Source organism: Rhinolophus sinicus, chromosome 16 (assembly GCF_057876585.1).
Source record: "Rhinolophus sinicus isolate RSI-liver-muscle chromosome 16, RSI-T2T, whole genome shotgun sequence".
Taxonomy (NCBI): Eukaryota; Metazoa; Chordata; class Mammalia; order Chiroptera; family Rhinolophidae; genus Rhinolophus; species Rhinolophus sinicus.
The window spans coordinates 45530651-45552097 of record NC_142516.1 but is presented as its reverse complement, the minus strand read 5'-3'; the positions used below and the strand labels follow the sequence as shown (position 1 = coordinate 45552097).

The following is a 21447-nucleotide window of genomic DNA, read 5'->3' as shown; positions in this document are numbered from 1 at the left end:
GCAGTTCAACTCCTATTAAATTCCTTGTGGATGGGAACCTATTGCCCTGCTTACGCTGCATTGCTTAATCTGCCAAAATTAGACAAGCCAAAGTATTTAGGCATGGCTAAGATATGGAAATACAGAATTTGGACAAATCCCAACGCTGATGGGAGAATTAGTGTCAACCTTTGCACATGCCCGAGCCCTTTGCCATTTGGGGTCATAGTTCTCTCAGGCTTGGTTTGCTGATTTATGGCTTATTTTTCCTATGGTATTTGTTAAACCAGTTCCTCCCATACCATAAATTACCCCAAAAGAGCAAGGCAGTTTGCTTTGGAAAACAAATGAACACGTTCAGGTCATTTGGTATTTTGTGATATAGTTCATTTGTAACTATATTACGAGTATGGAAATACTTAGAAAAATTAGTAAACTAGAGAGGATGTACATAATTTGACTCAGGGAATCACATTTTTTACTTCTTTGTAGCCCTGAAGTCACCACAAAGGGAATCAAGCAGAGAAGAGAGGAGAGCGATGGTGTGGAAAGGGATGTTTCTGAGGTGAGTTGGAGGTGGTGTGGGAGAAGCGAAACATCTTGAAAGCCAAAATTGGTTTTAGACCATAATTCCTATGACCTGCAAAGGTCTGAGGTTTCTGCAGAGAACTGATGGAGGGTAGCTGTTGTCTTGTCATGACCAGGTCAGGCTTTCAGATCGACTGATCAGTCAAGCAATTTGGGGATATCTGGGCCTCCGGCTCAGAAATTGCACAAAGAACGATGGCAGCAGTGAGAAGTCTTAATTTCATAATGTATCACAGTTCTCTTGAAGCACTCCTCCTGGGTCTCTGTGCAGCCTTTAGTTGTAAACCACTGAATTCCACCTGAAGGAAACAAAAGAGGGAGAGGCAGAGAAATCCCTTGGGAGGTGCAATCTGCCTGGCCTCAGATGCTTCAGATAACTAACAGGTTAAACAAAAGAAATACAAAGCAAAATTCTAGGTTTATCAAAGTATCATCATCTTGCTTTTAAGAACTCCCACCTAAAAAGTATTCTAGTTGGGTACATTGCAGTGCAAAAGGTTTGAAATTGTAAAACAAAATAGCTTTCAGACTCAGATGATAAAAACCATGCAATTGTCATTGACTATGTAGAAGTTTTTGAATTGTTCACGGTTTGGAAGCTTTCTAATACCATTCCCAAGTTTAACCCAGGCCATGAGTTATTCACGAGGCTGAATCCACAGAAGGATCATTTAGATGTGTGCTTCTCAGAAATGGAGGTGTGTCCTTGACATTATTTAATTTCCCCCTGATTATAGAAGTAATGCATGTTCACTGTAGGAAATGTGAAAACTACACAAAAGTACAAAATAAATGACAGTGGTGTCCTGTAAGCCTAGCACCCCAGCTTCAGTTGTATGAGGGAGAATGTAGAGGAGGAATTTGCCCAAAGGCTGCAAATTGTATGATAGTTGGAAACGAGCCAACAGTAGTCTCTCCACTGGGGGTGATTTTGTTCCTCTACCCCAGGCCAGTAGATAATGCCCAGATATATATATTTTTAATTGAATTTATTCAGGTGACTTTGGTTAGGAAAATTATATGGGTCTCAAGGGTACAATTGTGTAACACATCATCTATATATCACATTGTGTACTCACCGCCCAGTCAGCTCCCCAGAGACATTCTTGTTGTTTCAACGTGGAAGATGTTACTGGCAATTCTTGGGCAGAGGCTGGGGATGTGCTAAACACCCTACAATCGGCAAGCTAGCCCTGCATAATAAAGAATTATCCTGCCAATATCGACAGTGTCAAAGAGGAGAACCCCTGTTGATAAAACTATCAAAAACATCGGTTCCAGTTCTATTTGTTTCACAGCAGTGTGTCATGGTAACATTCCCAAGTTGGGAAACTGGCTCTTCCTACAGCATTGTGGCCATTCCAGGCCCTTGTCCCACCGAGAACTATTGTCAATATTTTGCTATACGAGCTTCCAGGCTCTTTTTTAATGTGCAGAGTCCTTTAATACTTGTTTAGATGTCAAACTGACTGGATTATTATCTGTCCACATTCAGGAAGAGAAGAGCTGTCACTCATGGCCTTTGGGGACTTAGCACTTTTCTTCTTCAATAAGGAGGGTGCTCTGACTGGCAAAGGTACAAGTCAGAGGGAATCTGGGGCCTGGAGAAGGGACCGAGGTTAGACAGGTAGAACAAAGCTCAAGTAACCTTCTTAATCCCCAAATCCCAGCAGACATGACCCCCAAATTCTATTCCTTTCTCCAAACTAACTTTGATCTCCTCTCATTTTTATTCTCTTCCAATTCCATAGAGAAATTTAGAGTTTTGCTTTGTGGAGATTTTTAGTCATAAATGGTATACTATATGTACTGTTTTGCAACTCATTTTTTCTGCTCAACTATGTTTTAGAGGTTTTCCCATATTAACAAAGGGATCTAGTTCATTCTAAGTGTTGCATAGCATTCCATGGCTTGAATATACCATAGTTTACATAACAATCACCTATAAACAAACATTTAGGTCATTTTCATTACTCTGCTATTAAATATAAAGTTGTAATGATAACCTTGATATATGCCTTTTTGTGTTACGTGTAAATATTTCTCTGCAGTAGACGCCAAGACATAGAATTGCTTTGTAGAAGGCTGTGCTTGTTTAAAATTTCAACGGAGATTGTCAACAATGCTAAACAAATCTAAACTGTTATTGGAAATGCATGAGAGGTCCCATTTCTCCACACTGTCACTAAACATTGATATTATAAAACTTTTATTACTTTTACCAATCTGATGGATTGAAAATGTTATATTATTTCTGTAACTTGAATTTCTTTGATATTTACTGATGAGTGGAACAGCTTTTTGTTTTCAGATCAGGTCATTTATATTTCCTCTTCTGAAAATTGCCTTTTCATTTCCTTTAACAAGTTTTTACAATTTTTTTTGATTGTTGGTCTTTTTAAAAATTGGTTTTTGAAAGTTCTTTACTCTGGATAGATATTAATTCTTTTTTCTGTTATTTATGTTCCAACTATTTTCATCCAGTTTATTCCTTATCTTTTAAATTTCGGAGTTGTCATTCATTTTAAATTTTGAAATGTTGATATATTCAAATTTATCTATAATTTTCTTTACAACGTTTCCTTCTTGGATGTTAAGGAGGTCTTCTCTCTTTCAAGCTTAAAATATGTTCTCCAGTATTTTCTTCTAATGTTTTCATCATTTGGAGTTTCCCATTTAACTTTTTAATCCATGCAGACAAGACTGGTTTCCTGGGCATGCAGCCTGTGCAGTTGTATAAGGCTGTACTTAGAAGGGCCAGCAAATTATACATTCATTTTTTGTGAGTATCTGAGTAGTGTAAAGGAGACAGTATATAGATTTATTAGGAAAGTGTGCTCTGGAGTCAAAGTACATGCATTTGAATCTTGGCTTCGACATTCATTAGTTGTATAACATCATGCAAATTTCTTAATCTTTCTATGCCTCAGATTTCTCATGCTTAAAAAGTGGGGATCATGACAAGATCTAGCTCATATCATTGTTTTGTTTCATTGATAGACTATAATTCAGGAAAAGCCCTTAGTATAATATCTGGCATGTCGTAAATGCTCAGTGAATGTTTGCTCTTATATATAAGGATTTTTCCTGTGCTCATTTTAAATAACTTTTCTTTTTTTTTTTAACAAGTGTCAAGACTTACCTTTAGTGTGGACCTCTTTAATACAATACTGACCAGGTTTTGCTATGCAGATTCCAAAGTCTAAAATACATCCATGGAAAGGAATTGAAAGGTTGCATGACTGACAAATCAGACCTTCAACATCTTCAACGACAGGAGAGAGAATATAAGGGGGAAAATAGAGATGGAGACCAAAGAGGAATAAAAGGGAAGAGAGATCCAAAAATAAAGCAGTGCTTTTCAACTTTGAAAAGTAAGCAATATTTTAAAAAGTAATTCTAGTTCACATATGCTACATTCATGCATTGAAAGTTCCCTGAACTGACACTAATTAGAAGTGAGGTCAGGGGATTGATCTTAAGAACTTAGTTGTTTAAAATGTATTCAGTTCCTCAGTGTCTAATTAGGTCAAACCAAAGTTATTTAGCCAGAAAATTTACTTCTAGCCATATACTCACTCTTAGGCCACCATTTTAATGTCTAAAGCAGCATATTATACAAAGTAAGTTCCCTGTGAATATTTATTGCTTGATTCATGTTTACATATTGGTTATCTTCCATACTCAGATTCAGTGGCTCAAAAAAATTATTAATTTTGGTTATGTAAAGATAGCCCAGCAATTCTTGAACTTAGTCAACATAGATAAAAATGGAAGACATTTTCTAGAAGATCTGTTTCCAGATTTGACTGTGCATCAGATTTACTTAAGCAGTTAAAATAAACACAGATTTCTAGAGGCCACTACCTCCCCCCTTTAGAATTTATAGGGAGTGGGGCCCAGGAATCTGTATATTAGATATACAGAAACAGCAGAAGGCTTGTGATTTGGGTATAGAAATCTGGACCAGTTTTTGAAAACCACTTGTTCTGCCAGAAGGAGGAAGGACAATATGAGAGGGAGAGAAAGAAATGAGAGCAGACCTCCCCCAGGAAAACAGTCTAGGGGCCGTAAGCAAGGCAGAGAAAGATCTGGCATCATGTAAATTCTCCACTTTGGAGACCTCTTGCACCAAAAGTCTGAGCCATGCAGTGTAATTCTAAGGGCAAGCTGTGAATTTGAGAAGTCCAGACTCTCAGACCCCATCCCCCACCTGCTGAATCAGACTGCATTTTCACAAGATCCCCAGGGGACTCAGATGTACATTAATCTTCTGACTCTAAGAGAATGCCCTACTCACCCATAGATTCAGCATAGAGAGCCATCTTCATTAATTACCACCTTACTTTTTCACTGAGAAGGAGAATTCCCTTCATGGTGCTTGAATATGCCTGTTTGGAGATAACATCTACCTGGTTTGAGGGGCCTTAGGAATTGTGTGAAAGGAATAAAAAACCTCCCTGTGATGTCTTTTATGTGGTTCTGTCATAAATAAAGGAATGTTGGAAGTGGTGAAGAAAAGCACATATAAAAGGAAAAGAGCTGGGAGACCACTCCCTGTGCTAATTTGGTCTAATTAATTCATCTTCTTTGCCATATTTATAAGGGCTCCACCCCTGTATGGTTGGTTTCAGCTCAGTGATAAGTAATAGCAACATGTGGACCACCATCTACAGCTCAGTTTTCTCATCTATAAAATGGGAAATAACAGCACTTAATTCATAGGGTTTTCGTGAGGATTCAGTGAATTAATACAAATGAAATAGTTAGACTAATACCTGGCATATAGTAAGTGCTCAATAAATGTTAGCTCTTATTATTATTTAAGCACTTATTTAGGCCTTGTTATAAGCACTTTAATTACCTTAAGGTAATTACCACACTTCACTTATATTGCAATTCTGTAATTTTCTAAGTAATTTTCTACTTTTTTGATTTATGCTTTATTAATCTTACCACTTAAGAGGCAGAATAAGATAAAAACACCACCGAAAACAGTCCTTCTCATTCTTAGATTTCTAGCCAAAAAGGAAGATGGAAAGAAAGGTATGTCCCACCATTAAATCTTTCCTGGGGAAGTAATAAAGTTACAAATTTATGTTAGCTGTTATCAAAAAGGGAAATGACTATATTTCATTTATTTCATTAATAAAGTATAAATAAATTTATTTTGTGAAGGAGGAAAAAAAAGGTACTTGTCTTTGTCAAAAATTCACCATAAAACTTCTAGTTCCAGAACATTTTAAGTGTTTTCTCATTATCAAATACCATCACTTCCCTTAATTTTTTCCTCAAAAAGTAATTGTTTAATGCAAAAATATAAAGTGAGATAGATGATGTTTCTAGAATGATATCCTGTTAAAAATTCATGTGACTATTAGCCAAAAGGAAAGTATTTATGTATGCTTCTTTATAAACTAATGCTTTTATTGCAAAGTATCATATTTATAAGGAAAAGTATCATATGATAGTTGACCTTAGATAATACGTATTCAAATGAAGAGAAAGAAATTGTCAGATTCTCTAAAATATAACATTTCAGTTATTCATGACTTACCTGCCTTCATCATGAGGTATTATGGGAATTTTCTAGGTCTGCACTTGTTTAAAGGATAGCAACAAGTAAAATTTCTGATGTGATGAAGTCTGTTATAACCGAAACCAACAAGTCAAGTCTCTGACCCACCAGATTCCAAACAGTTTAAACAGTAAAAATTGCCCAAGTAAACAGATAGGAAAATTTTTTCACCTGAACACACTGATCTGTGTGGACCTTAATTGCCTTATGCATACAATTAACATAATAAGACTAAGTCAACAGTTAAACTGATTCACTGTAAATCTGGCTAAAGATTTCTATGCTCACTATCCTACAGATTAATTAGTTCAAATATACATAGTCATGTGGACATACTATTTCTTCCTTGTATACTTGGTCTTGATTATTAAAAGTATCATATCTTTAGAGCAGAAATTGGTGCATTCAGAAAGCAATTTGATTTTTAAAAATAATATTTATTGCTAAATATATAGTTCCAAATTAATATATTCTTCTTGAATTAAAATATGTCTTCCCAAATATAACCACATTATCAATATGTTGGGTATCCATTTTATTCTGTGCATTTTCATAATACACTTGTAACTTGGAAATATGCATAGTATTGCTTTTTGTTTTATTTTTGAAAAAATAGTATCATATTATACATATTATTTTTCCCCTTGTATTTTACTCAAAAATATGTTGAAAATCTTTCTATGTCAGTCTTTAACAGTACTTTACTATTTTTCATTGCTATATAATATTTTTGGTATGGACTATACCACAGTCTCATTGTGGGTTGATTTGTTTTTCCCTGATGATTAATGATACAGAGCACCTTTTTATGTATGAACTGTTGGCCATCTGTATGTCTTCTTTGGAAAAATATCTATTCAGATAGTCTGCCCATTTTAAAATCAGATTTTTTTGTTGTTTTTTGCTATTTGGTAATATGAGTTCTTTATATATTTTGGGTATTAATTCTTTATTACACATACGATTTGCAAATATTTTCTCCCGTTCGGTAGGTTGCTGATTTTTGTTGATGGTTTCCTTTGCTGTGCAGAAGCTTTTTAGTTTGATGTAATCCCACTATTTAGTTTTGCTTCTGTTGCTTTAGATTTTGGTGTCAGATTTAAAAAATCATCGCCAAGGCCAATGTCAAGGAGCTTATTGCTTATGTTTTCTTCTAAGAGTTTCATGGTTTCAGGTCCTATGTTTAGGCCTTTCATCTGTTTTGAGTTAATTTTTGTGTGTGGTATAGGACTATGGTGCAGTTTCATTCTTTTGCATATGGCGGTCCAATTTTCCCAACACCACTTATTGGTGTTGGGAAAATTGGACCGTCATATGCAAAAGGAAGAGACTGTCCTTTCAGCCTTCTATGTATTTGGCTCCTTTGTCGTAAATTAATTGACCATATATGTGTGGATTTATTTCTGGCTTCTCTATTCTGTTCCATTGATCTATGTGCCTGTTTTATGCCAATACCATACTGTTTTAAAATGACATTCTGGAAAAAGCAAAACTGTAGTGGTTGCCAGGGGTTGAAGGGGAAGGGATGGCCTGAGTACAAAAAGCTAGCATGAGGAGATTTTTGAGGGTGATCAAACTGTTTTGTATCTTGTTTGTGGTAGTGGTTACAGGACTATGCATTTGTGAATTTCAGTGACTATAAATTTAAAAATAAATTTAAAAAACTAATAAATCACTGAGTGCTGGCAGGGAGAAATACTGGGAGTCAAAAGATACAGTAAGGGGGAGAGGGTTCTAATTTATTATTTATATTGAGGGATCAGGAAGGCTCTGAGGAAGCAACTTTAAGCTGACCTGTGAAGAATGGATGAGGAGGAGCTGGCCAGGAATGAGGTGGGGGAAAGAAGCTTTCAGGTCGAAGAAATAGCTTATAAAGGTACTTGATAAGGCAAGGGAGTGCTTTGGTTCTCAAAAGCTAAGAGCAAAGCAGTGTGGTTGTAGCCCTTGTATAAGAGTGATGAGAGAGGGTCACATGCTGTATGGCCTTATGGGCCACTTAAGGATTTTGGTTTCTATCCAAGAACAATGTAGTTTTTGCCAGTGATAAGGAATAGCATGACTAGATTTATTATTATGCTTTAAAAATAGGGCTGCAATTTGAAAAAAGTGAAGATGAGGGAGAGTAGAAGTTGGAATATCTGCATGAAAGAAAAAATGGTCTGGGACAATCCTCTAATTCACACCCGCCTTCTGGGGAAAATTACCATTTCTAATAAATCCTTATGCCAGTTTCTAATGAATTTTGATGGAATAAAGACTTGTTCTGGGTAATAGTGACACATGTAGTTGACTATGAACTCACAGCCAGTCAAGAATCTAATCACCTTCAACCAGACTGTTCTTTCTTTCTGTGTCTAATCCATTCTCTTTTTCTAGAAAATTTCCCTACCAGGAATACATATTCTTTTTAAAATTATTTTCTCAATTTAATGTTTTACAAAGAGTCACTCGTTTTCAGCCTTTGGAAGACCTCTGCAGTCACAGTTAGCCATGTGCCCAGACACCCAGATTTCCAGACAAATTCTCTTTCCAAATTATGTTTAGCTTGAGGTCTGAATCTGGAAGGAATAAATATTTTAACTGACCTAAATATTTTTTCTTGCATGCACACAACATTGTAATAAAATGTTGACATGTTTATTTCGTTAAACATGTTAAAAGGTTTTAACTAAGTTTCTGGAAACTTGATCAGTATCCAAAAGTTAATAGCCTTCCTGAATATCATCAATAAACCATTAAAAAACGGAAACTCTAAGAGATGTCATTTATAATAACAATAAAAAATAAGGAATTTGTGAATAAATATAACAAAAGATGTGCAGGATCATTACGGTGGCACCAGGTGTTCCTTGGCTTGTGGATGCATAGCTCCAATTTCCACCTCCACCTTCATACGGCCTTCTCCTCTGTCTGTGTCTTCTCTTCTGGGTCTTGTGATACTTGCCATTAGACTTAAGGCCCACCTGGATAATGCAGGGAGATAGTATCCTAAGATCCTTAATTACATCTGCAAAGACTCTTTTTCCAAATAAGGTCACATTCACAGGTTTTAGGGATTAGAACATGGTCATATCTTTGGAGGGCCGTTCAACCCACTACCTACAGTAAAGAACCAAATAAATGGAGGAATGCACCATGTACAGATGAATGAACACAAATATTTTAATGAGTCAATCTTTGCCAAATTGATGCAATGTATACCAATTATATCCCCCAAAGTTTTTCAATAGAACCTGATGAATTGGTCCTAAAAGGGACAAATAGCCAGGATATTCTTTAAAGAAAACTGGGTAAGGAGATGTGACCAGCTAGAAGTCAACATTTATTTGAAAATTATAGTAAGTAAGACCATATGGCATTATCACAAAGATAAACAAACTGACCAATGAAACAGAAATTAACTTACGCATATACTGAAACTTGACATATGAAAGATGTGGCATGGCAGATCCAGTGGGGAAAGAATGACTTTTTAGGAAATGTTCATGGAGAAATAGTCTATCCACACCGAAAAAATCAGTTCCCAGCCTTATATGATATCCAAACATCAATTCATGTATTAAAGTCCTACACGTGAAAGCCAAAATTTAATACTATTTGAAAAACATATAGAAAATTCTGACAACAGAGAAAGCAATTATTTAAGCAAGAAACAAAAGTACTAACAAAAAAAGCTAAAGATGATAAATCTTACTACATTAAAATTAAATACTTTTCGTAAGTGGAAAGATGTCATAAAAAGAGTAAAAAGATGAGCTGAAAACCTAGAAAAGGTGGCCGGTTAGCTCAGTTGCTTAGAGGGTGGTGCTAATAACACCAAGGTTGCTGGTTCGATCCCCGCATGGGCTGCGCCCTCCTTAAAAAAGTAAAATAAAATAAAATGTGTACATTTAAAAAAATAATAATAATAATAATAAAACCTTGAGAAGACACTGGAATACATACAATGGGATATCACTTTACACCCACTAGATTAGCAAAAAATTTTAAATTGTAAAAAGTTGTATTCTGTTGGGCCTAAGGAGCAACAGAAACCATTGCTGGTGACAGTGGATATTGTTACAAGCATCTTGGATCACACTATGGCATTATCTAGTAAATTTTAACTTGCCTATACTCTGTAACTCAGCAAATTTCTTCCCAGGAGCAGACTCCAGGGCCTAGAAAACCTCTTAAACTATGGAAAGCAGACACGTACAAGAATGTTCATAGAAGCAAGGTTTGTAATGACAAGTAACTGGAAATAACCCACACATCTATCAGTAGGAAAATGGACAAATAAAGATGCAGTCATATGATAGTAAGCTGGATAACCATGAACATGAATGAACCACAGCTTCTTACATAAGCATGGAGGACTCCTTGAGACTCAATATTAAGTAAAGGAAAAGCCATGGCTTAGAAGAATACATTTAGGTTTTACAGAGTTTACATTTTAATTTTATAAAATTTACCAACTAGCAAAACCAAACACTTTCCATTTCATAAATTAGACATTGGGCACTGCTGCGACTAAGCAGAGGTTAAGTGAGGCACTGGGCTCAGGTGCAAATTTAAGGGATGCCAAAAACTCAGTAATCAAGATAAATTATATTTTAATGCTATATTTAAAAATCAAATTGGCAAATCACTGCACTCAGGCGACCTGTTTTTGTTTCTAAACTTTCATTTTGTATTTAAGTGTGTTTTTCCAGAACCCATCAGCTCCAAGTCAAATAGTTGTTTCAATCTAGTTGTGGAGGGTGCAGCTCACAGTGACCCATGTGGGGATCGACGTGCAACCTTGTTGTTAAGAGCACCGCGCTCTAACCAACTAAGCTAACTGACCGCCCCAGGCTACCCATTTTTTTAAACAGAATTATATTGGAACCAGGAGGCTGGGATTAGAGCAGTGTTGTAAAAGTACAGGGTCAGATCCTGTCTTTATCTAAAATTGTCATATTTTGTTTATTTGTACCTCTTAAATTTTGCCCCCAAAACAAATGCCTCGTTTGTCCCACCCTAGTCCTTGTGCTGGATGGGTTACTTAACTATTATGCTTCATAGTTTAGAAAGCTGTTACATGTATTCTTTTAAATTTATCAATATTTCAAAATTAAATAAAAAATAAAACATAAAGAAGAAAAGAAGGCGAAGGCAGTAATCTGGAAGAGGAGCTGTTGCAGGTTAAAGAGACTAAGAAGGAGAAGCTACCAAGGTAGAAGGTAAAACAGACTGAGGCATTTCCAAGAGTGGGAATGTTTCCAGGTCTAGTGGGTCAAGACAGCTGCTGCAATAAATAGCTAGACAATCAGCTGTTAAATGTTCACCTTTTCAATCAGCTAGGCTTTACCTTCAGAAATCTTGCCTAACAATAGGCCTAACTGAGAAGAAAACACATTGTACATTCTTGCCCAGGAAATACAAGTTATAATGTAAAATTATGAGAAGCTATATTTTTGAGCAATCAGAGGTTTAGCATTTTGAGTCATTGACATGGCATGCTGGATTCATTGGAGAGACTGCTGTGCCTCTACCTGTCTTACTTTGCTGACCGGTATGTTCCTGTTATGCTTCAAGCCTCAGCTCAAGGGCAGTCTACTCTTAGATGCCTTCCTTGTGGTCAATTTTTCTTCTGTTTTTTACCTTTCACAATTGGCCCCCCAGAACAGTGTGGACAAAGAAAGCACTGGGCATGCTTCGTACAGGAGAAAAGGCCATTGGAAGTAAGGAAAATACATATAGGATCTCAGGTGATTTAAGACAATGGGGCAAGCTGAAATCCGCTGGAGGAAGAACTTGTGGTTATGTCTGAGCTAGTTAAGAGCAGAAAAGCTTGAGAATATGAACCAAGATTTTGAATTTAAAAGAATGAAAGCGAAGAAGGTTATGTATTGTTCTGAGGACAGCATTCAGATGCTGGATAAGTCAGGCATCCCTCCCTCCCTTTTCCTCCCGCATTTATTGAACAACTATTACATGCCACATGCTAATTTAGGGGCAGAGCTGCTAAAATTAAGACATGACCTGATATGACATTTTAAGAGTTCTGTCATATTTTGTTGATTCTAATCTGTGCATTTTTTTTTTCACTTTATACCATCTCTGAAGTTGGACTGGGTCTTACAAAGCATATCATGGTTTGATAGCATCTTTCTTTACTATGTCTTACAGTTGAAAGTGACTTAGATTTGATAAAAAATGGTAGAAGCTCTGTCTGTCTGTGTTAGTTTAACCTGACAGACAGATGTAGGTATGGAGACTTCTGCATGGCTTCCTTTTAGCGTCCCACACAGGAATAGGGAACAAGCTCCTCAACCTTCCTGATTGCCTCAATGCATACCACTCTGGCTCTTTAAAGGACAAAGTTTGGAGAGTAAACTCTGGAGTCACCATCTGACCACATCACCCTCCCTTCTCTCTCTCTTCTGCATCTTCCAACCTAACCCCAGGCAGAAATAAATGTGTGGACTTTTACTTGCCTTATACCATATGATCCTTAACCTATTTAAGATCCATTGTTAAAACTATAATGGTGAAGGTTACTATCTTCTCTAGTCTATGGGAGGGACTCCAGACTTTTGCTTTTTTAAAAAAAATTTTTTTATTGGGGAACAGTGTGTTTCTCCAGGGCCCATCAGCTCCAAGTCATTGTCCTTCAATCTAGTTGTGGAGGGCTCAGCTCAGCTCCAAGTCCAGTTGCCATTTTCAATCTTTAATTGCAGGGGGCGCAGCCCACCATCCCATGTGGGAAATGAACTGGCAACCTAGTTGTTGAGACCTCGTGCGCTAATCAACTGAGCCATCAGGCCTCCCCATAGACTCTTATTCAAAGGAATTAATTATTGACATGTTAAATGGGACCACAAGAATTTAGCAAAACTTATTTAGCAACTTTTCTGCCTTGAAGATATAAATCTCACAAGGCTGTAAGAAATAAGATTTACAGTGGGGATGGGGGTGGGTAGGATTAAACTGTGCCAGCTTAATAGTTGTAAAAATATCCCTTTTGTACTTATTTCTTTCATCGTATTCCTTTAGTAAGAACATTAAGAACAATATTAAATATTCCAAACTCCAATGCAAATGCATCTAGGTTTTACTTAACTATGTCCCTGACTGCTTTTTTAGGGGAAAAAAAAGTCTTAATCGTATTGAAAAAATGTCTTAGTCTTAGTTTAGAGTTTTTATCAGAAAATGGCATTGATCTATATCAAATGCCTTTGATAGATATATCAAATCTATCTAAATTATCATGGGATGTTTTCCTTTGATGTACTGATATAATACTATACATTTTCTGAGTGAATAACTGTTGCATTACTGAAATAAACATTATTATAGTGTATTACTTTATTTTAGTATGCATTTGATTTTCTGGTGTTTTATTTCTGCTTTTAACATCTATATAAAGTGAAATTAATCTACATGGGGCGTATGTGTCTGGGTGTATGTGTGTGTGTTTGCTATTTTGGTCAGGTTTGCTATCAACATTATGGAAGTTCTTAAAATAAATTGAGAAGCTTTCCATATTTTTTCAGATGCTGTGAAGTTTCCAATTCATACTCTGCCTCTTATAAGATGTGTAACTTTAGACAAGTTGCTTTCCTTGTTTTTAAATTTCTTTTGTAAAAATCCAATACTCAAGCTTTTCTCACTTGAAGCAAATTTTAATAATTTATATTTACTTTTATATATTTATAATTTATATGTTCCTGTGTAAATTTCAAATGTATCACCAGATGTACGCTAAGGATTTTAAGATAAATTAAATCTCTGTCAAATCTGTGGTAAATTTTGCAAATCTGATTGGTAATTTTGTATATTTTTGCTTTAAAAAATATTTTCTTGTTTAGTCTTTCTATTAGTTTGTATGATTGATTTAACAATCTAGCCCTTGGGTTAATTTATCAAATATTTAATTTCTCCAATATATTTATGTTACATGTTTATTTCTTTTAAACTGACTCTTTTGGTTTTATTACACATATATTGGATCTCCTGGATTTATTCTTCACATCTGTTACCTTTTTTTTCTTTACCCTTTTTATTTCTTCATAGTTTTTTTCCCAAGTTCTGGAAGGATTGCATGGGGGTTGGATTCTAATTTACTGATTTGTTTGAAACTTGAAAATAAGATTTTCAATTTTCTCACTCTTTTTTTATTTTAGATTTTCTCCTTTTTAATTACTGCTTATTTTGGTATCAGTATACAAAATCCTCTTCAATTAATCAGAGAACTTCCAAAATTTTGTATAGAAATATTTAATCTCATTACTCAGATTGGAACCTTTTGGATTTGTATTCTCTCTTCTCATTTTCAGTTATTTACTAAATTAAAGAGGGAGGTCAGGGTTTGTCCAGTATCCGTGGTTTAATTTCTTTTAGAGATTCTGTGAATTTGAAGTGCCAGACCAATCAACCTTGAGGTTAGGTGGGGCAGCAGTTCCATTTTTTTTTTCTGGCAGTGTTGCCTTCATTTGGAGAGAGCTATGGACACCTCTCTGCTCTTTTCCTAGCGTGGCTGTTCATTTTCAGTGTAAGCTATTTGGAAGGACCGCAGGATTCCTGTTCCCGTGACTCTCACATGTAGTGCACTCCCCAAGGTGGGGAGTGATTTATAAGTGCCCTCTAGAAGATCACCGATGACCTATTGTTACCTCTAGCCCATGCTAGTGCAGTGAAGGTTATAGTCAGATTTTGCTTTTTAAATTTAATTTCCAAACTTCAAACCTGGGGTGATAGGCTTTTTCTTCATGGTCTTGTAGTTATGATATTTAGCAAACATTCCTTCCTTTCTTAATTACCAGCATTGCTGTAAGATTTATAGGTTGTTTCAATAGTTAACTTGGATGGAATAAAGGGTAGTTAAATGTATCCTCAAGTCGCCATTTTTAGCTGAAAACCATCTCTGCCTTTCTGAAATCTGGGACAGCTACCAAATTAACACCCACATGTACTAGTAATGGCTGGCAGAGTAGGGAACCGGGGGCAGATGATTTATGCTAGATACTTATTCCATTTTCTCAGTCATCACCTACAAGCAGATGTCTTCTACAAGAACACCAATTCCGTGGCCAAGAGTATCTTGGAAAGAGGAAGCCAAGATATTTCCCACAATGCTTGGTCTCCCAGTGCGTTTGCTATCTCAGTCACCAGATCAGTTAAATGTTCAGGCGTGCTGCTTTCTGTATCCTGTAATCCCAGCTGTTGCTGCTGTCAGGGTCTTTTAGGAACAGAGGTGAATACCTTATAACATCTGTTTTACCCACTGTAAACTGTTTCATGTGACTAAGATTTACCTTCAGGTGAATGGGCATCATTCCTCCCATAAGTAAATTTTCTTCTTCTAAATTTAGGTTGTCAGCTCTCCCTTGCACATGCCCATCAAACTATACTAAGAGATTTTGATAAGCATTCCCAGGTTTTAACAGTGACATTGGGGTTTCCTTTTAAAACTCTAGAAGCACATACATAGCCTATCATTTTACACTTAGATCCTATTTCCCATATGTTTTTCTTTAGGTTCTGGCTGGATTTCCTTTTACCTCCCACTAACCACTGTGTAATGAGGCAGTGCTCAAATTCAGTGAGTTAGGAGCAAAACTTTCAGAAGCTTAGTATTTGGCCCAAACCTCAAAACTGCAGCAAGAAGATTGCCAAGATTTCAGTTATTTCTGGGAGGTATTTGGGGAAAGGACCCTTGAGCAGAAAAGTCTGTTAATGGGTGAGGTTTTATACAAAGGTTACTATGGGGAGTTGGTGCAGGAATGCCGAGAGGGTGTGACATTTAATGTGGAGAGTTCCCAGTCCTACAGGGAGATTGCTAGAGGCTATTTTACAATCACACTCTGCTTAATGATGGGAAAAGGGATGGGGATACGTTCTGAGAAATGAGTAGTTAGGTGACTTTGTCATTGTGTGAGCATCAGAGAGTGCACTTATACAAACCTAGATGGCACAGACTATTACTGTAATTGTATGTGCTATACTTTTATAAGACTGGGAGGCAGGTTTGTTTGTACCAGCAACACCACAAACACATGAGTAATTGTAGTATAAACCCTGACAGTTGGCTTTTATTTTTATTTATTTATTTTTTTGTCATGCAAGTCCCTGACAAGTTTTGATTGCTGAGGCATCCATTCCAAAGAGGCAGCCACTTCCAAGACGCTATGAGGAGCCGCCTCCCCTAACGGAGGCTCCTTTGTTTTAGAGATCTTGGTTGATTTCAGTAACTAACCATTTGGGCTGCTTGGTTTTGTTTTTCCTCTTCCTGTGCTTTAAATTCTTGCTTATGTTTTAAATTCACCAATAAAAAGTGAGCCTTGAAACCCACACTCAACCCCAATAAAAGCAAGACTCCAGGCCCATATTCTCTCTCTGTCTCTCTCTGTCTCTCTCTCTCTCTCTCTCTCTCCCTCTCTCTCTCTCTCTCCCCACCCCCCCACTCCCTCACCCCATCCCCCCCATCCTCCTCTCCCCTCACCCCTGCCCCCACACCTCACTGTGTGCTCCCTGGTGTGCCTTGTACTCTTCATAGCCTGTAAGTAATACATTCTTTTTTTCTTCCAAGTTTCCTAATGGTTATTACTGAACAGGGCCTTGTAATCTTCCACAAGAGTCCATCCAGTTGTAACATTGGTTTAGAAATGGGAGATATCTGTGGAAAATTCATCAGGGTTCAAGTGAGTGTCCCCAGGCATTTCTAGCTGACAGCATTACTGCTTTCCCTGTGACCTGACCACAGCTATGACATCACTGGGTGATAGGAATTTTTCAGCTCCATTATAATCTTATGGGACCACCGTCTTATATGTGGTCCGTCACTGATGCATGACTGTATTGCTAATAATTATGAACAAAATCCAAAGTCTTTTATTTATTTATTTGTTTGTTTATTTATTTATTTATTTATTTATTTATTTATTATTTTTATTTTTATTTTTTAAATTGGGGAACAGTGTGTTTCTGCAGGGCCCATCAGCTCCAAGTCATTTTCCTTCCATCTAGTTGTGGAGGGTACAGCTGAGCTCCAAATCCAGTTGTGGTTTTCAATTTTCAATCATTAGTTGCAGGAGGTGCAGCCCACCATCCCATGCAGGAATTGAACTGGCAGCCTTGTTGTTGAGAGCTCGTGCTCTAAGCAACTGAGCCATCCGGCCATCCCTCCAGAAGCTCAGCGGCAGCTCGTTATCTTCAATCTAGTTGTGGAGGGCGCAGCTCACTGGCCCATGTAGGAATCGAACTGCAACCCTGTTGTTCAGAGCTCGCCATCCGGCTGCCCCAAAATCCGAAGTCTTTTAAACGTGTAGGTAACTAAACAAATTTGATCAGAGTAATAGAGAGCTACTGATGCTGAAAGTGGTTATTATTATTCAATAAACATTTATTGAGTGACTACTGTATTCTAGTCACTATACACCGAGATGAATGGAACCTGCTCACCAAAAAGCTGGTTGGATTATTTAGGGAAAAGATTACAGTAAAAAGAGGAGCTTATATAGTTCTGTGATTCTACAGTTAGGTTTCATCTAACTCCTTAATGAATATTGATATTGAAGCTATTTTATTTCAGGAAATTTCAAATATAATAAAATTAGAAAATAGTGTAATAAACCTACTGTATTCATTACTCAGCTTCAAAAATTATTAATACATGGTCAAGTGCTTTTTATCTAAATTCCTTCAACTCTCCATTCATTGAGATTATTTTGAAAAATTATTCTGAACATCATATAATTTCCTCTCTAAATATTTCAAAATGTGTCTTCAGAAATAAGGACTTTCTTTTTCAACATACCCACAATCATTACCACCTCATTCAAACAAATTTACAATAATTTATCAAATTATTATAAATGTATAATTTACCATCACATGGATGTTCACATTGGACTGACAGCCCTATTTTGAAAAAAACTTCTTTTTATAGTTATTTTTTTAATTTCGATCAAATAAGGTCCATATTTTGCCATCAGTTGGTAAGTCCTCAAAGTCTCTTTTAATTTGTAGGATTATCTTACATATCTGCTTTTCTTGAAATTTTTTATGGTGTTTATTTTATAGTTTCCTACAGTCTGGATTTTGTGGCTTTCATCCCTATGGCATAGTTTAAAACATTCCTAATTTGCTGTATTTCCCATAAATTGGCAGTTATGTTTAGAGACTAGATGTGTTTCAGGTTGGATTCTTATTTTTTTTCAATACTACTTTCTTAGGTTACTGGTATGTTATTCTATCAGGAAGAAACTAAAGTCTCAGTGTCTCTCTTTTTATGATGGCCATTAGAGGTTACAAAATGGTGATACTCTATCATTCCTTTTTCATTCACTTTTTGGAATAATGTATTCTATAAATAGTCCTTTCATCAACTATTGTTTATTCTGCAATACAGACTAGATAAGAAGGTCAGAAAAGGCTTGATTTTCCCCCCCTTTATTTATCAGACTTTAAAATAATGAAATGTTTCCCTGGCATCTTCCAAAGGTGACTAATTAGTTTAGTTTTAGTATGAAATTTCAATCTATTGAAATTATTGTCATTATTGATGCTCAAATCTCCAATTTTAGCTCAGTGAAGCTTTTTTAGGTTGATTCCTGAATACTTCTGACCCACCTTGGTGGTCTTCAATAGCTTCCTTGATTTTTTTGAATAACAAGGTATTTCAGCATGTCTTTTACGTTTTCTGCCCCAGGCCCAGAATTAAGCATTTTTGTAAAGAGCCTTGTTCACTTTAAGAGGGAAATTATACTTAGAGATCATAATCTGGAAACTAGGTGTGCTCATTGCTACCTGATTGGTCATTGTTTCTTTGCCTTTTCAGTGGTGAGAGTTACAGAATATGTTTGTTTTTTATTGTTCAGATAAAATGCATCATGAGTTTATACTTACATTTTCAATTCCAAGTTATGACTTGGTTTTTATTAACCCTCATTAATTATGCATTATACATCTCCTAGCAATGACATACAAAAAAGTTTCAGTTCTCTATGGTACCAGTCTAATTAGACATTTTATTTTTTCTGTACAATACACACAGCCATCTGAGAAAACAATTCTAATACTACATATGCCTCCAACATGATTACTGAAAATAGTTGATGATGATTTAATTTGTTTGTTTGTTGATTTTTTTTTGCAGGTCTTTTTGTCCTTAGAATATATTTCTAATGTATACTTTTGGGAATAGACAATTATTGTTTTTTAAAATCCTTTGTTATAATCTCTTTCTCTCTCTCTCTCTCTCTGATCATTCTACCAACTAAATATATAGTTAGGTTCATTTGTTTCCTGCTACTTCTAAATTCGGAGGTTGCTGTTATTATTTAATTTTGTTTTTATTTTTATTACAATATTTAGATAGTTCTAAAGTCAAACCTACAAAACAAGATATATTTAGAGAAATCTTTTATTCCTGTTTTTTCTATCATGTTCCCTTCCTCCTCTTATTACTAGCCATTTGAAAAATGGTTTACCTTTTCATTGCTTTAAAAAATATAATTAAATATATACATACATAGTAACTATTTATGTGGACCTTTGAGCCTAGCTCAGCTACAGATGAATACAGTTGAGTCAAAAACCTACAGGGAATGGGGCGGCCAGATGGCTCAGTTGTTTACAGCACATGCTCTCAACAACAAGGTTGCCAGTTTAATTCCCACATGGGATGGTGGGCTGCGCCCCATACAACTAAAGATTGAAAATGGTGACTAGACTTGGAGCTGAGCTGCGCCCTTCACAACTAGATTGAAGAGCAACCACTTGATTTGGAGCTAATGGGCCCTCAAGGAATGCGCTGTTCCCCAGTGTTCCCCAATAAAATAAAACTTAAGAAACCCTGCAGGGAACAAAAGAACGACCCAGATGAGCCCTACTCAAGTCCCTGTCCCACAGAATCATAAGAAATAATAAATCATTGTTTTAAGTACAGTAAGTGTGTTTTGAGGTGGTATGTTATACAGCAGTAAACAGGTAATACAACAATATATCCTGGACTTTATGCTATATAATAGTGTATAGAGATAGTATTAATATTTTCTTAATAAGTATTAGAAAATATGTGTTTTTCCCCCCGTTGAGAGTAACAGCAAGGCTGAAAAGTCATCGATATCGTCATTAGGTTGACATCATGGGATTTGCCCCACAATCAACTCGATCACAAAGATACTCTCTATGTTGAAGTGGCATGAAAATATACCATTTCCTGGTACAGGGGAGAAAAAATAATTTCCCTCTATCCTTCTGAGTCCTTGGCTGAGACGCCCTGTAATAAAGGCAGATTAATAAGGGAAAAACAAACAAAACTTTATTAGCATGTATATCTCATGTATACTTTCAAGAGACCCAGGAAAACTGAGTAACTCCCCAAGATGGCCCAAGCCACCACCTTAAATCCCATCTTTAGCTAATGACAAAAGACTACCTTTCTAAATTCTTTTGATTGGTCTAATATTTAGGTTGACATAAGACAGATTAACAGGAGGAAAATGAACTTAAATCATAATACAGAGGCCTCATAGATGTGGAACCTAAGGAAATGACCAAAAGAAGCAACTTTCATCCTTTTTATTTTTTATTTTTTTATTTTTTGCGGGAGAGCGGGGAAAGGGGAACAGGACTTTATTGGGGAACAGTGTGTACTTCCAGGACTTTTTCCAAGTCAAGTTGTTGTCCCTTCAGTCTTAGTTGTGGAGGCCGCAGCTCAGCTCCAGGCCCAGTTGCCATTGTTAGTTGCAGGGGGCACAGCCCACCATCCTTTGTGGGATTCGAGGAATCTAACTGGTGTCTTTGTGGTTGAGAGCCCACTGGCCCATGTGGGAATCGAACTGGCAGCCTTCAGAGTTAGGAGCACAGAGTTCCAACCATCTGAGCCACCGGGCTGGCCCCAGCTTTTATCCTTTTTAGACAAACAAATCATAAATTTGTGAAGAATTGACAAGACAAAGAAATTTAGGCTTTACTTAATTAGTAAAGAGTGTAAACAGAATTTTACTTATATAGTTTTATTTATACAGTCCTCTTGGCCCTGAATTCCCTGTCTCAGCCGTAAGGATGTCCCTTTACCTCTTGGTGCAGGGAAGGCACCTTTCATACAGGAGATGTATTTTCTGTCGTCAGGGAGACAAAGCACGGTCAGAGTGTCCTTTCTGCACTGGCTGTTTCTCAAGCAACTTTAATTTAAAATAATCAAAATGCCGAAGTGGCGTATTTGGGGGCGGCCTGCCCTGAGCCCCATCAGCATTCTGTTCCTCAGCACCCTGGTCGGTGTTCCTAAATTTACTTTCTTTCCTTTGATTCTCCTAAAACAATATCCATAA

At 36.5% G+C, this 21447-nt stretch overlaps 1 protein-coding gene and 1 long non-coding RNA gene across 2 annotated transcripts in view; one reads left to right on the top strand and one right to left on the bottom strand.

Moving 5' to 3' along the window:
- The window catches only part of LOC141571345 (uncharacterized), a 74718-nt gene that overhangs the window by 14968 nt on the left and 38303 nt on the right, over positions 1-21447 (top strand). The window contains exon 4 of the long non-coding RNA XR_012496107.2: positions 472-544. This is a non-coding gene — a long non-coding RNA (uncharacterized LOC141571345). The remainder of the gene's footprint in view (positions 1-471; positions 545-21447) is intronic.
- Positions 742-4892, bottom strand: C16H9orf57 (chromosome 16 C9orf57 homolog). The gene is made up of 3 exons (XM_074331484.1): positions 4868-4892; positions 3710-3832; positions 742-866 (listed from the first exon to the last, which is right to left on the bottom strand). The coding sequence occupies exons 1-3, from the start codon at positions 4890-4892 to the stop codon at positions 742-744; spliced, it is 273 nt and encodes a 90-aa protein (XP_074187585.1).

Coding starts and splice junctions, on each gene's coding strand:
- C16H9orf57 (XM_074331484.1), bottom strand. CDS start 4,892: ATGGCTCTCTATGCTGAATCTATGG. Junction 3,833..4,867: donor TCTCTATGCTGAATCTATGG/GTGAGTAGGGCA, acceptor CTGTCGTTGAAG/ATGTTGAAGGTCTGATTTGT. Junction 867..3,709: donor TAAAGAGGTCCACACTAAAG/GTAAGTCTTGAC, acceptor TGTTTCCTTCAG/GTGGAATTCAGTGGTTTACA.